Source organism: Aegilops tauschii, chromosome 4 (genome assembly GCF_002575655.3).
Source record: "Aegilops tauschii subsp. strangulata cultivar AL8/78 chromosome 4, Aet v6.0, whole genome shotgun sequence".
Taxonomy (NCBI): domain Eukaryota; kingdom Viridiplantae; phylum Streptophyta; class Magnoliopsida; order Poales; family Poaceae; genus Aegilops; species Aegilops tauschii.
In genome coordinates, this window is record NC_053038.3 from 15980833 (window position 1) to 15995938 (window position 15106).

The 15106-nt window shown below is 46.6% G+C and overlaps 1 protein-coding gene and 2 pseudogenes across 1 annotated transcript; all 3 read right to left on the reverse strand.

Moving 5' to 3' along the window:
• Window positions 1-334: 334 nt before the first annotated feature.
• LOC109741960 (uncharacterized) lies at window positions 335-1128 on the reverse strand (annotated as a pseudogene).
• LOC109741951 (F-box/kelch-repeat protein At5g42350-like) lies at window positions 1123-7038 on the reverse strand (annotated as a pseudogene).
• Window positions 7039-7415: 377 nt separating this feature from the next.
• On the reverse strand, window positions 7416-13741 carry LOC109741941 (protein HLB1). Its single transcript, XM_020301034.4, has 14 exons — window positions 13291-13741; window positions 11800-11919; window positions 11639-11708; window positions 11376-11486; window positions 11054-11137; window positions 10480-10530; window positions 9835-9864; window positions 9674-9736; window positions 9500-9565; window positions 9254-9370; window positions 8782-8817; window positions 8235-8354; window positions 7960-8127; window positions 7416-7858 (listed from the first exon to the last, which is right to left on the reverse strand). Exons 1-14 carry the CDS (start codon window positions 13377-13379, stop codon window positions 7748-7750), a joined length of 1236 nt encoding a protein of 411 aa, XP_020156623.2. The 5' UTR covers window positions 13380-13741; the 3' UTR covers window positions 7416-7747.
• Window positions 13742-15106: the final 1365 nt, after the last annotated feature.

The following is a 15106-nucleotide window of genomic DNA, read 5'->3' on the forward strand; positions in this document are numbered from 1 at the left end:
CTTGAACTTGTCTTGCATGTGATACTTTGGTCCTAAAACTTGCAAAAGCTAACTATCTAGTCCTCGAACTTGTCCTAAAGGTGCAAATTTGGTCCTGGATAAATCAGATGCAGCCATGTGGAGCCAGCTCGGCCGAGCCGGTCAGCGCCGTGCATTTTGCATTTAGCCCCCCTGCCTTCTGTTGATTTCAACCCGCAGTATTTTTTTTTTCGAAAAGAGGATCTCCCCTGCCTCTGCATGAGAGTGATGCATACAGCGATCTTATTAACGAAATAAAAGGTTCCATTCAACCCGCAGTATACCTCGTGGCTGTCAAAGGATATCACCTGAAGCGTCAGGTCAGGCTCCTCGTCGGCTTGCCGCTACTGCCCAAGCCCCAGGTTGTGGCCGGAGTGGAGGAGAGGGAGCACGCCGGTGGTGGCCTGAAGCTGTCGGGGCACCCGAAGCTGACCTCCTCGTCGCCACCCATGAGGAACGGCATCGGGCCCAGCAACGCCCGCGCGCGCGCCGGCGCAGCAAGGGAGGCGGCTTCCTTGCTGCCGCTCCGCCTGCGCCCCCGCAGGGTGCACCGGCGCGTGCGCCTTGATGCCGATGGGGTACAGCACGAGCGAGCCATAGAGCTGGAGGGAGGCCACATCGGCGTATCCGTAGGGGTAGGCCTCGAGCTGGTGCACCGGACGCCGGCCAGCGTGCGCTCCCGCCGGTGCGCGTTCTGGTGCCCGCCCAGCGCCTGCGAGCTGAAGAACTTCCCCTGGCAGTAGTTGCACGTGAACACCCGCCGCCGGTCCTGTCGGTGGTGCTCGATTTTGCGGTTGTGGTGTCGGCGGCGGTGACGGTGAGCGACAGGTCGAGGGCGAGCTTGGGGCGGGAGGAGGTGTTGGATGCCTCGTTGTTAGACGCCGCCTGGCTGCTGATGTCGGACAGTTGATCCTCACGCACCTCTTGGACGCTGCTGCTCTTCGTCTCTGAAGTCTGAACAATCTCTCTCTCTCTCTCTCTCTCTCTCTCTCTCTTCAAATCATATTGAACAAACTCAGCATGAACAATCACAGCAGGCAATGCAATGCAATGGAATGGAATGGCTTTACCGAGCTGCACATCAATCAGCAGCTCATGGCAACAAACAAATCATCAGTGTAAGTGGAAAAGAAAAACAGAGTACACATCGGCGATCTTCAGAGAAGCAGCACGGCCAAGGATTTCAGCCGGCAGGACATGGCGTCGGCCATGGCGGTCGCGTTCTCCCGGGCGATGCAGCTCCAGCTCTGCTCGCTGCCCGAGACCCGGCAAGCCGTCGCGAAGTCAAGGATCTTGCCGAAGATTCTGAACATCTCTACAAGTTGATCCTGTCCTGGCCGGTGGCGAACACTGTTGGAATCCATGGGTGCGTCCGGGTGTGCGGACGCCTCGGTCCACTGGAGCAGCGGTGTCGAGCCGAGGTTCATCTCGAACACCTTCCGCACCACCTTGTCCCTTCTATTCGCCGGGTCACACCACGAGAGGCAGAGCATGAACATGGACGCGCAGCAGACCAGCGCCGGCGTGTAGTCTCGGAGTCGTGGCGGCGGCCGGGACGTCTGGACGAAGGACCATGAGCCGGCGTCGAGATGGTAGGCGACGAGCGTGTTGGACTCGCAGTAGACGTAGAATGTGTCGCCGCAGACGTCGCCGGAGCATGCCAGGCCGACGTCGGTGGGGAACCAGGCGATCTCGACCCATTTGTCGGTCATCGGATTGTATATCTCGCCGGCCACGAGGGGCTCGTCCCATGGCCCTCGGCCACCCACAGCGATAAGAGCTTGCCTTGCCTGAGCTGGATGTTTCTCTTGCTTGGCAACCTTGCCGTGACCGTGAGCTGGGCCAGTGAATCCGTGTCCTCGTTCAGTACATCCCTGAGACGGAGCCACCGGAGTGAGAGCCCATGCGGGTCCTCGTACACGGCGGAGGTGCCTCCCAGCCGGAACTTGCCGCCGGTGTTGGCGCGCCGGATATGCTTCTCGACGCGGGCGTGCACAAAGCTGCGACTGGCGGACATCTCAAACACCCCCAGCACCGGCCGTGACCGGGCCGGTCGCGCCGATGAGGGGGCTGGACACAATGACTACCTTCTACGTCTTGGTCTTGACAGAGCCGGCGCTCGACCCCTCGGAGCGGCCGTCGACAACGTAGAGCTCGTCCTCGACGCCCACGACGGAGAACAAGAACCTACCTTTGAGCGGGGCCGCCCCGACCCGGCGCCACCGGTGCGCGTCGAGCGCGTGCACGGCCGTGGCGGCGGACGCACCCGAGCCACCGTTCGCCTCGATCCCCGAACAGGAACAGCCAGGGCGTCGTGGCCGCGTGCGGCCCCTCTGGGTGCAGGCAAGGAGCGAGGCCAGCGGTTTATTTGACAAAACGTTAGGGGGGTATCTGCAAAATGGCCAGCGACGACCGGACCGGTCCGTCCGGCTCCACTTGGCTGCTCCTGATTGGCCCAGGACTAAACATGCACATCTGAGACAAGTTCGAGGACTATATAGTTAGCTTTTACAAGTTTAAGGACCAAAGTATCACATGCAAGACAAGTTCATGGACCTGCCGTGCTATTACCTCTTTTATTTTTATTGAGGATCATGAATGGCATGCACTCGTGACGCGACTGCGCGTGGGGACGAGGTAGGCCGTGCTCCGTTCGTCCCGACGCACGCACAGTTTGTACGTACTGCGTGCGTGAGGCATGGCGACTGCATGCACACGCTCGGCACCAAGTCCAAGTGGACGGCCGAACAATTCCGCCGGCAGCTGCTTCTACTTGTACCCAATGTGTGCATGATGCTGGAGCAGATGTGTAACAGCATGCACCAGTCGGTCAGTCAGTGAGGCTATCGTAGCAGCAAGTTGAGGTTCATCTCGAATCTCGATGACCCAAAGAGCGAGAGAGAGAGAGGGAGGGTGAAAGTGAGATATGATGATGCGTCGCTGATTGCTGCTGCTGCTGCTGGCCGACATGAAAAGATAGGAGGAACTACCCTACCATACAGTAACAGGATGCCATTTGTGCACGCACGGCACGGTCCTACTTACTACGAGTACATGATGGATCAACAGTTCGATACCAGCCGCCAGCCTGGTCCTTGTGTGTTACTTTTACTAAATATAAATGATCACATGGGAAACTTAATTCGCCCGCTGACCTCCGAAAAACTTATTTCGATGTCTGGCCACCAAATACGTGACGTGTCTAAAGGCATCTCCAACAGTGACCTACAAATTTGCTCCATTATCTGTCCGCAGACATGGATGCGAGAGTCGATCATCCGAAACTAGCCGCATAGTCCGGTTACATTTCAAAAATAAACAAATTTAATTCAAACTCAAACAAACCGGACAATATTCATTCACACTTGGATGATTTTTACATAAAATCGAATGCTTTTCATCTAAACCGGAGCAAATTCATTACATTTACACATATTCAACTAGACCGGACTCTCAACCTAGACTAAAATAACCGCCAGCGCCCATTCCCCATCTCCGGCCAGCCATGAGCCCCGGAAAATGAAGCCACACCCCCTCCGCAACCCTCCGCTGGCATGTCTTCCCCAAGTCTGATAGCCCGCTCCTCGGACTGTCCGATGCCCTGGAGAGATATGCTTCAGCGCGAGGGGAAGAATAGCCTCCGTTTCCCCCGTACGGTCCCTATGTCCGGCTGCGCCGCTCATCGGAGTGGCCTCCACTTCATGAAGCACGGATCAAAGTTGGTTTTTGGGGCAAGGGCTGACGGTGGCCTGTGAGAGAGGGGAAGATGTCGGCTGTTTACGTAGGTTGTGGCCTTCGTGGGACGCAAGCGGCAGTGGCCTCCCATGGTCTACTTTTCCTCGCTGTCGGCAGCGGTCGCGGACGTGCTGGCCGCCTCATTGATCTCCGTCGGCACGGAACGATTTCGCGAACGTTGACTATGTTTTGAAATATGAGAGTATTTATTAAAATTGTGGGCATTTTAGAATTCATGGTTATATTTTTATTTCGCCAACAATTTCTACAACATGACATATATTACAAATGTTTTCCGCAACACAACTTCTGTTACAAATATTTTTACAATAGTATCTGTGTTGCAAATATTTCCGCAGCATCACCTATGATCTTTGTTGCAGAAAATATTTCTATAACAACTCTGTTGTAAATAAAATTCTATAGATGTTTCCGCAACATGATCTTTGTTGCAGAAAATATTATATAACAAACTCTGTTGCAAAAAAATCTGCAGACGTTTTTGCAACACGTTCTTTGTTGCAGAAAATTCTACAACATAATCTATACTGAAAAAGTTAAAATGCCCGTCAGACATTTGATGACATTTGTGTGAGGGGGATTTTTTGTTTGTGCAACAGGCCTCTTGTTGCCAAGGGAACGAGCGCACAACGCTACGTTTGTTGCAAGGGGGCAAGAGCAAAGGTTTTTTTTTTCTATAACAGAAATCTTGTTTTTGAAACACAGGCCTTGTTTCAGAAAAAAAAACCGTTCGGCAGGAGCGCAACACAAGCTTTGTTGCAAAGGTTGATACACGCTCACTGAAAGAAGATCAGACGGTTGGCTAGCTCACGATCTTACGGCTACTAAGGCGGCGGATATTTTCTAAATATCACCCGGCAGACGCGTAGCTGCCCCCAATCCAAAAGGGAGAATTGAAAGAAACAAAAATAGATGCACCTTCCTTCTCCCAACTAGGCCACCCACAAAATCCAATCAAATGCACATCCCCACCTAGAGACCAAAGACAAGGATGACGTGGAGAGAGAGACCAGTGCACGATTGAGACGAGGCTAAGCTCTTTGTAAAGTTCAGCTAGCAAAAGCATGTTCACTACATAGCACAAATAAGAACACTGTCATGCTGTCATGTTTCAAAATTGACACTAAAAATATCACAAAAGGATGATAACCTCACGAAACTCAAGTAGCATTCATTAATGTAGATAGGAAATTATATTGCACAACGTTTTGCATTTAATTGGCATTACCTTCACAAAAATGAGACAGAACAGCTTCAAAAGCAGGTCCAGTACACATGGATTAGCCTAATTCGAATTTTTCAAAATGATGTTTTATCCTTAGTACTCTCTAACCTGCCAAAGAAATGACAAATATTTAGAGGGCACAGATGAAGGAAAGAAAAAAATATTATGTACTTCTTTCCCTCCTCCAAACAGGTGTTGGTTCACCCTTCATTTAACTTCTGTCATGAGATCAAATTATGACCATAACAATAGATGACAGACCTAAAAACATGTTCTCAAATTTGATGAGAGAGAAAGAGAGACCTGGGATCTTTTATCGAATGTTTGATCTACCTCTAGATGCTAGGATGATGGCGATGACGACAGGGACATGTATAGCGGCACCGTTTGCAAAATCAGTGTAATGATTTAAAAATACACACTTCCTATAGTAAAAAAAAGTAAAACCTGAATGATCCAACAACTATCAACTATTTGACTTCATGTACTGCAGAAATGTATATTTTAACAAAAATAGTGTGAAGAAACAACAATATGTATGATGGATCTCATGCAAGGTATAACTATCATCTCATAAGCACACTGTAAAATTGAACTCAAGCAACAACTATCCAGAAGGCAAAAGTGATCCAACTCGTGGACAGAGCATGATAGTTTAAGAAAACTTCATCATATCATAGTGATATAATCTAGTAATTCATCTCTAGTAGCTAGTTACGGGTGTCACACATCGAATGGGAAAATAATCCAGTGAACCTCTGCAGATACCTTGTAGGCACTCATTGAAACAAGAAGACTAAAAGAGAAGTGCGATGAGTAGAATTCAGAACCAACATGAAGCGAGTCATGGCTGCTAATATCAATTCAAACAACTTGATTAACTTAATACCAATATTGACCCATGTTAAGTTCTAGGAAAACTAACTTACCCAGTACAACTTTCATCATCATAGTTCATCGCCTTCCAATATTCATTGAGCAAGTTATAGGCCTAGTAAAACATGGGAATTAATGCTTACCAAGTTTTCCAGATTCAAGTTTCTCTTTCCCCTGGCTCCAGTCAAAGTCGTTATACCTATGCACGCAGCAACAACAATTCTAAATAAATCATTTAAGCTGGTAATCTTTTGCACATGCACAAGCATTGATATTCATACTGTACTCGATCAGAAGTATCAAATTTGACATGAACAGAAGCTTTACGCATTGTATATCAATCAAAGCTTAATTAGGATCTCTGACGTCTGAAGTGCAGCAATCATAACTAAAATCTCATTGACAAAAACATATAACCGGTTACTAGTGCTATCCGGGTCTTGAGGTTCCTTTTTCACAGCTTGAGGAAGTTTGGCAACTCTAACAGACAGCAAACAAGAGATGAGATACTGAATAGATGTTGATGCATAAAAGAAATGCACTTAAGATTCATGACTTGATCCGATTTCAGATGCATTCATGCATGGCTTCATAGTTCCATCCGAGTTGAGATGCATTCATGGCTTCAGATTGGATGTTGTGAGCAGCCATGGACATATTCATAATTGGAACTCAAGCTAAACTGAGAATTTGCATATTGATCCTACATTATATCAATCTCATAGAAACTTGTGATATGCTAAATTAACTGATAAATAATTAAAAGAAGCTAAATAATTAAGCACGAGTGACTGCAGGAGATGAGATGGGATGGGATGGGGGCGTACAGTACTATCGTCGTTTGGGCCATGCATGGAAGTGGACGAAGAAGTCTTGTGGAGGCAACTCTCTCCGGACGCGCCGTTGTGCTGCACGAGCAGAAGCGGCAGCATGCCTGGGATTAGCCGGACCAGATCCTGCTCTCGCTGAATCGGATGCGCGTCGCATTGGCCACGACCACACGCCACCGCTTGTCCGCATCGCCGTGGACAGACGCGGGAGTTGTGCCCGATGACCTCGGCACGGCGGTGCTCTAGCCGCGCGTCGGCATCGGCCTCAAAGGCGGACATGTCGAACGAGGACATGGACGCCGCGACTGGGAAGATGCATGGTGACGGCGCCATGAACTACCGTCGCTGCAAAGCGTGGGGATGGAGGCGAAGCTGCTCATCAGAGACTCAAATTTTGATCTTGTCAGTGTGGTTTGCTCCACTGGTATCAGCAGTGATGAAGGGAAGATTGATTCCAGTCCGGGTAGCTGAGAAGAAATAAACAGAGGCAACGGTACGGTAGACTAGGGGAGGGGAGATTGAAAGACAAGGAAAATGAGGCCCTTCAAATTTGAAGGAGTAGTCCAAGAAACAGAAACTTGAAGCAAATCAAGTATCCAAATAATTTGAGCAAACCAAGTAGATGGATAGATAGAGATAAATTCAAATAATTTGAACAAGCCGAGTAGACAGATAGAGACAACCAAAAGGTACCACTTGGACATTGACCCTAATACAACAGAAATTTGAATTTGCAAGTCAAAAATACAGGACACAACATACAAACATTTGAACTTGTCATCCGCCGTCTATTACAAGCCATACATACTTTTGGAGGTATATATATGTGTGTTACAGGTACAAAACAATGCCGCCTATGATTCGGATATAGGTAAACACATTACTCTACACAAACTCTGAAAATTCACATCGGAGCAGTCAAGGGGAGGACGCACATAAAAATCAACTGTGGTGGGGTTTCCTGAATTGACACAGAATGCAGCATATTGATATACATGTCGCTCTGTCCAGACACAGCTAGTCACACATAAGACATCATTGATCAGCCGGTGATGATGCCCGCCAGGACATCGGTCTTCCCTCTTGCAAATATGGTGTACACCAGGCGTATCGCGTCCAGCCAGCCGTCGAGAGACTCCCAGGTATCAGCAATCTGACACGGCGAAAAAGGGAGAGGCGGACAATTAGTTCGAAAACCAAGAACGCTTTCTAAGGCATCAGATCAAGAGGAGTTCAAGAAGAGGAGGTGCATACCAACACGGGCCCATGCGTTGTGTTTATACAGAGGCCGGCGCCAGGGGGCAGGGTCAGATCGGAGCATGTGGACACTGAAACTATGTCCGCGACGTCTACCTTGATAAACCTTTTGGCTTTCTCCACGAGCGCGTTTGCTTTGACAGGTGCGCTTTCGGAATCATTGACCTTAGATTTATGATTGCAAACTCAGTAGCATAAAACAAGATGTATCCTTGCAGTGATATAAATAGACACACAAGTAGGCTATGCGTTATCATCAGTAACACAACTACCTGCTGGAGTTCCGTGTGGTTCAAGATGAACTGCAACCTCTCCCAATGTTTGTGTGGTGCAATGGGGTCGTCTGCAGGAGGAGCAGTCAAATATCCCACTTTCAAATATGGCAAAGGCAGCTGCAAAGCAAAGCATAAGATGTCACAAACTCCATAGTTACGAGTTGCTGATTTTGACAAAGATATGGTCTGAACAAGACTGGGCCAACATATATGCATAATTACCAACAAAAAATATAAAACAAAAGGAGGATGAATATTGTGCTCAGTGTTCGCACACTGAGGGCGCACTCACATATTTTACTGGAAAGGCACACTACAAGTTCAGAGTTTGCATTCTGTAATTTGCTGAATCATCTTAACAAAAGGAGGCATTTCATGATTTGTCTGCTTCTATAGTTAGATTAGACTAGTTTCTATGTTCCACTTTGTGCACAGCAACATAATCAAGTCAATTGCATTTCAAATAACTGTGCATAACGTTTAGAACATGATGGATAACTCGCGGCTAGCTAAAGGAACTGAAATATTACAGCTGCCAACGTACCATTGAGCGGACCAACCGTAGAGCACTGCGATAAACCTGAATTATGCAAAACAACAGCATTTCAGTAGGTGTTGACAACTGTTATGCCTAAATATCATTAATGAGTAACCCATAATTGGAAATTAAGCTTCTAGACACATCATGCATATGACAACTATCGATTTGCTCATTTTAGAAAAGCCATAAGGTGCTATCAAAGCTCATGGGCTAATGAAAACTGGAAGCAATAAAAATGGTAGACTGACGTACAACTACAAGTATAACAATCAGAAAGTACTGAAATGGGTGACGAATAAACAGTTGTACATCAACAAATATAACATTGTGTTAATTAAGATATTATAAGTTAGAATATTTGATGGCACGAGATGACTGCATTGCTTAAAATTACAATGTCAAACCTCAAGCTTCCAGAAAGAACCAATAACGAAATTAGCAAGCATCACAGTGGCAAATGAAGAAATCCACATACCGAATAATTTGGCTTCAATGCATGAGCAGCTGCAATGTAAATAGCAGACTGACTATACAGGTCATTAGGAGAGGTATCGGCCCCTCCAGACCTCGAGGTATCCTCTGCCAAGCCATACTGCAGCACAAAAAGGAAGCAAGAGGGCGTTGATTATTGTTACGAGAGTTGCATAAGGTAACATGCATTCAAATTGACGCGGTGCTGTTCACCGTTTCAGTCACTATGAAATAGACCAAGGAAACACACCAGGACAGTTCCAAGGTTGTAAATAGCCCGGTGGAAGTCAAACTGCAACTGGATGGCAGAACGAAACTGCACCACAAAACAAAAGAAACTTAGTTTCAATACTTCCTTGAATATACATTTTGTGATAAGGCACTGCACAGAAGTAATTTCTGCAAGAATGGAAAGTGCAACTACCTTACTTATAGCAGTTTTTATGATTGTTTGCTTGTCTTTAGCAGGAACAATCGCGCTCAATTCCTGCATCACAAGTTTGTACCCTTGAAAATGAGTGAAAAGCAAAAGGTACGGATGAAGAGTTAGTCATTTTTTATAGTACAATGCATAAGCTAATGTACCTGTAGTCCAAGGCCCCAGTTGTTGAGAGCCTGCAATCAAAGAGACACACACACAATAACTGAGGCATGAATATTAATGGCCAATTACATAAATTTAGAGGATTGATGGAAGAGGAGAAGAAATTAACTACTTCATGCAAGATCATGGGATTTGAATGTAAATTTCTTATTTCAGATAATTTAACTGACATACAAAAGGTAAAGCCATATGACTTGATGTATCTATCAACTATGATGAGAACTTTATGCAATTTGGGCATAAATGGATAGAATTAATTGAAAAGTGTTCTCGGAAGAGGTTATCTGACAGAGATGTAACCCATTGATGTTTTATCCAGAGGATATATACAGAATCATACAGATTGACTGCTCAAAAGCAACTGTACGGACTCTCGCAAAGTTTTCTGCAGTGCAACCTTGTACTGTGGAAGTGTGGAGGTAAAGCACAAAGAATATCTGTGTGTATCATATGTTGGGTGATGGTGTGCGTTTATGTTGCCGGTATTCATGATGACTATTGCTCACACCATAATGCAATAGTTCCCTACAGTGAACATTTTACCACGTTATTTTACTACAACACTTGAAATTTAAAAGAAGCATTTATTATTTGCCACTGGATTAGTCAAGAGAGTCAGTACTGACCTGGGGGCTGTTCCAACTTAACTGGACTGCCTTGTCGTAGTTCCTTATAGCCTGAAAAGGAAGAAAACCATGAGCATGGTAACTCATCTAAATCCAGTGTTTGAAGAATATAGTATTCTTTCAAAAAAAGTTGGAAAAACAACCGGGCCATTTTTCTAATGTAATGGTCAAAAATCGGGGATGCTATATATTAGTTAAGAAGTACACCCTTATTCTTAAGAAAGAATAATATGCAGCCAGAAGAAGGAAATGGTAAGTGACTAAAAGTAGCATTTTGCTTAATGCTCGGAGTTGCAACTCAATTTCTAGATTACTACCATTTGACAGGGTAACTATGTAATCAAGATATTGAAATAAATATGATCAGACCGTAAGTTTGGGTTAGAGACTTAAGAAAATAGCATTGCCCCTTTCTCTATTGACAATCTAAACAACTCCAAAACTGGATCGGTGGATCAGAATTTTGGAATATAGCAGAAGAGAAAAGGTTTGAAACCTTTTGCCCTTTTGGCTAGCATAGTAAAAATAGAACCATCACAGAATGCAAGCAAACTTTATTAAGATTGTTTCTGACCTGCTGCCAGAGTTCTTCAGCCTCTTTGGTACGCCCACGCATTTTGGCCCGATCGGCGATAGCAATAGCCCAGTTGTAATATGCCTAAAAGGATAAGAAAGAGGCATGCAAATTTGAGAACTGTGATGTTTCTCAGCAGAGTAGCAAGTTAGCATGTGGCATAAATGCGTAAATGATATTCATGTCTGTCTCATTGATTTCTATACAAAATTAGTAGTCCAGTCCATGGCACCAATTTCTTTGGTATAAAATAGGCAACAATCTTAACAGTTTCCAATAGAAACCAGAACATGAACCAATAAACTCGGAGTGGTGAACTTACATCATACAGTGTTGGGCAAAGTCGTGTAGCTTCAGCATACTTCTTGCAAGCATCCTCAAGTAATGAATCTTTCGAAGAATCAGAATTAGGATCCACGTTGTCTGCACTTTCCTGCAAACATATTTGAAAAGGTTAAAATATTTCCCTCGCAATGTTCGTTTTACTAGCATGCTTTAAGCAACAGAATAAACGAAGGCCTGCAAAGGTCATCTTCAAGTAACGTACGAGCCGGTGTGTACTGCAAATAAGGAATGCACTTTTACCTGGAGAACTAGGGCCCAGTTATAATATGCATCAGGGTCTTCTGGATTTCTTTCAATGGCGCTAACATATCTGCAAAATGTAGCGTTAGAAAACATGCAAAGTTTGAGCTAATTATAATATTACTACAAGATTGGGTTAATCAGGTGAGTAAAACCAAAACCTTTTCACTGCAAAGGTAAGAATACGTTGGCGAGAGCGACCTTCCTCATCAACTCCAGTGACACTATTTATCAAGTCCATGGCAACATCATGATGGGTTGAGAGTTGCAGGCTGTCCTGGCTGAAATGGACAAATGGAAGAGTTTTATAACTTGTATTTATCATAGCTAATTCAAGAATATCTCAATAACCGAATGCTTAAATGTTATACTCTATTATTTCCCTTTTGGCAGAAGATAAATTGGCAGTGCCAGTTGTTAAGAAGGCAACTTGTAGTCACATGAGGCCATGGGCCAATATATACACGTACTGGACTCGTCTAATATATGGAAAATTGGAAACTAAATACATATCTAAACCTAAGGAAAAGTAGCATCAAAACAATAACTATATTGGTTGATAACATAATTTGGACTAATCAAGCACCCATAGCATATTAAATGTGTGCTGCTACAGGCTTTGCAGTGCGTCAGTCCCCTGCACCCCACAACTCCAACTATTTCCTCCATCCCATGAGCGGCGCCTGGCACTACAGCTACTTCTCCCGTCCAGTCGGAAAAGTTCTCCTCCACCCCCACCTCCCACTAGCCACTGACGCTTCGCTGACCCTCCTCTCCCCCACTGCCGCCTTCTCCTCCAGCTCACCGCGTCGCAACCTCCCTCCAACTAGGTGCTAGTTGGACTAGTCAAGCATCCATAGTATATTAAGTTGGCGCTGCTACAGGCTTGCAGTGCGGCAGCCCCCTGCGCCACAAAACTCCATCCGTTTCCTTTTCTCCCCCCACCAGCGGTGCCCAGCACTATCCCCCCAACTGCCCACCAGCACTATCCGATGCCTCGCCGCCGCCTATGGTCGTCGACCGTCGGTGGTGTCAAGTCGGGGTGCAGCTGTCCCCCGAACAAGCTCTCATCTAGGCCCATCAGGGCAGTCATTACTTGTCAGATGTCATCGCCTCCTCCACATCCACAGAGCTCAAACAGCGCAATGTATGTCGGACGGTACTTGACATATTTAAGCGTGCACGCCCTAGACATTGGGTTGCTACAATAAACCATGGACCTATCCATGCCTACTAGCAGCAGCCACCTGAAGCAAAGCAGCACACAGCACCTTTCGTTCCAAACTTTACGGGACATGAATTAACACATCTATCTAGTCAGTTAAGCAAAATGACATGACGGATCCAGCCTGAAACATGTAACAAGTGAGCCGGGCAAGGCAAGCAACCCATATGCGCAATTGGAAGCAGCAACCAAGCAATTCAGGTTCAGCGCAGCAGCAACGACCACCATACAGAGCTAAGCAGTAGCATTAGAGATCTGAAGGGCGCTCTGCAACTAAGCGCAACCAAGCGGCACAAGACTGCTAAAGTAGAGGTCGCGGCGGCAGCAGCGGCAGGAGCTCAACCGCTTGGGGCGATCGAGATCCGGACGGCCCGGCGCGGGCAGGGAGGGAGGGAGGGAGGGAGGGAGGGAGGGAGCGGGCAGTGACCTGGAGCGCTCGGGGGTGGCGGATCCGGCCCCATTCCCGTCGGCGAAGTCGGATCTCCCGGCGGCGGCCTCCCCGAGCAGCTCCCCCATGGTGTAGGGGCGCCAGCCGTCCGCGTTCGTCCCCGCGCCCTTGGGCGGCTCCGATCTCGCCGGGACCTCCTCCACAGCCGCCACCACCTCTGCAGCCTCTGCCGCCGGCGCGGCGGCAGGCGCCTCCGCGGCAGCGGGCGACGGCGGCTCCGGCTCGTCCGGGTCTCCGGCGCCGTTGGGGAGCTCCGGGTCGGCGGGGTCGGCGGGCTTGGGCTGCGTGGACTCCTCATGTCCGGCATCCGGCGAGAGATCTGGGGCTGGCTGTCAAGTGCAATGCGCTCGTCAGTATGCAATGCGCTCTGCTATAAGCACGATGCAAACTTGTGTGTTTTCGTCGCATCTCCAAACCGGACCCTCAAATCGCCCGCGCCGAGCTGTCCGCAGCGGCGGAGCCATGAAAAATTAGGAGCCGGGGCAAACTGCAAGCTAACTAAAAATACAACGAGTTGCAATCGAATAATGAGAATTACACATGAGCTTCTAGATGCTCCATACTCCTATACAAATATTAAATTTAAAAAAATACCACTTTTGTTAAAAAAATATCTGAAATTTGAGGATATCAAACCTGGGTGCCCAATCTACTCCCGTGTGAATTTTTGCAAAAAAATACCAGAAAACTTATATGTCACGAATAAAATACAGCTTGAACTAAAATTCATCCAAACATTTTTTTTCTGTACATAGTAATTTTTTGTCTTTTTTGCCACGGATACATTTTCTGATATTTTTTCACAAAATTTCACACGAAAGTAGATTGTACTCCCAAGTTTGGTATCCCAAAGTCACATTTTTTTTTCAAATTTCTCGAATTTTTTAAGCTTGATGTTCATATTGGGGGACGGAACACCCCGGTGCTACAAATCATCTTCCTCGAATAATTGGATACATATTATGTACCTATAAGCATTAAACTAGAGAACCATAGTTTTTAATTGGAATGAGCTCACTATTGTTGGCAACATAAATTGAGAATTTGTTTCGGCCATACAACATTTGAATTCTCAATACTTGATTCACGAATAAAAAACTTTCTCATGTGAAATCACAATTAATATGGATTGGAGGGTTAAGATTAAAATTCAATGATTTGGAATAATTGAACTAACAAACAATGAATAGGATAGAGGAATCGAGAAAAAAAAATACCTAAGCAAAGCGGAGATCGATTTTCTTCAGTGAAGCTGCTTGGGACGATCAACGGTGAGATCCCCAATTGCCTACATTACTGCAAGTTACAAATATTTAAAAAAATCCCCCAAATCCGAAGAGTGAAATCCGGTGCCACAAATTGTACGCATCAATCCAGGCTAAGCAGGATCAGTCACCTGAAAAAACAATCTCTGGGCACGAATGGATGGGAGGAGGCACCGTTGACTGCCGGCCTGCCGCCTTTCGTGGGAGGCGCTGCGCCAGCTCCCGACGACTGCCTCTGCAAAACTGCTACTAGCGGGCGACTCGAGCCGTCGCAACAGATCGAGATGGAGGCGACGAGCACGAAACGAGGCGAAGTGGATTGCCTAGCGACTTGTTACGCTCCCGGCGACTGCGGTAGGCCTTGCGATGCATGCGTGCAGCCTTTGGGCCTAGGTTTAGCAAGTTTATTAGATGGGCTTAGAAGTAGACCCAGCCCACAGACTATTTGCCCGGGCAGATCACGGTAAACCCAGCTAATTAGTACCTTTTTCTCAAAAAAAGCTAATTAGTACCTGACTAATAGCTTCGAT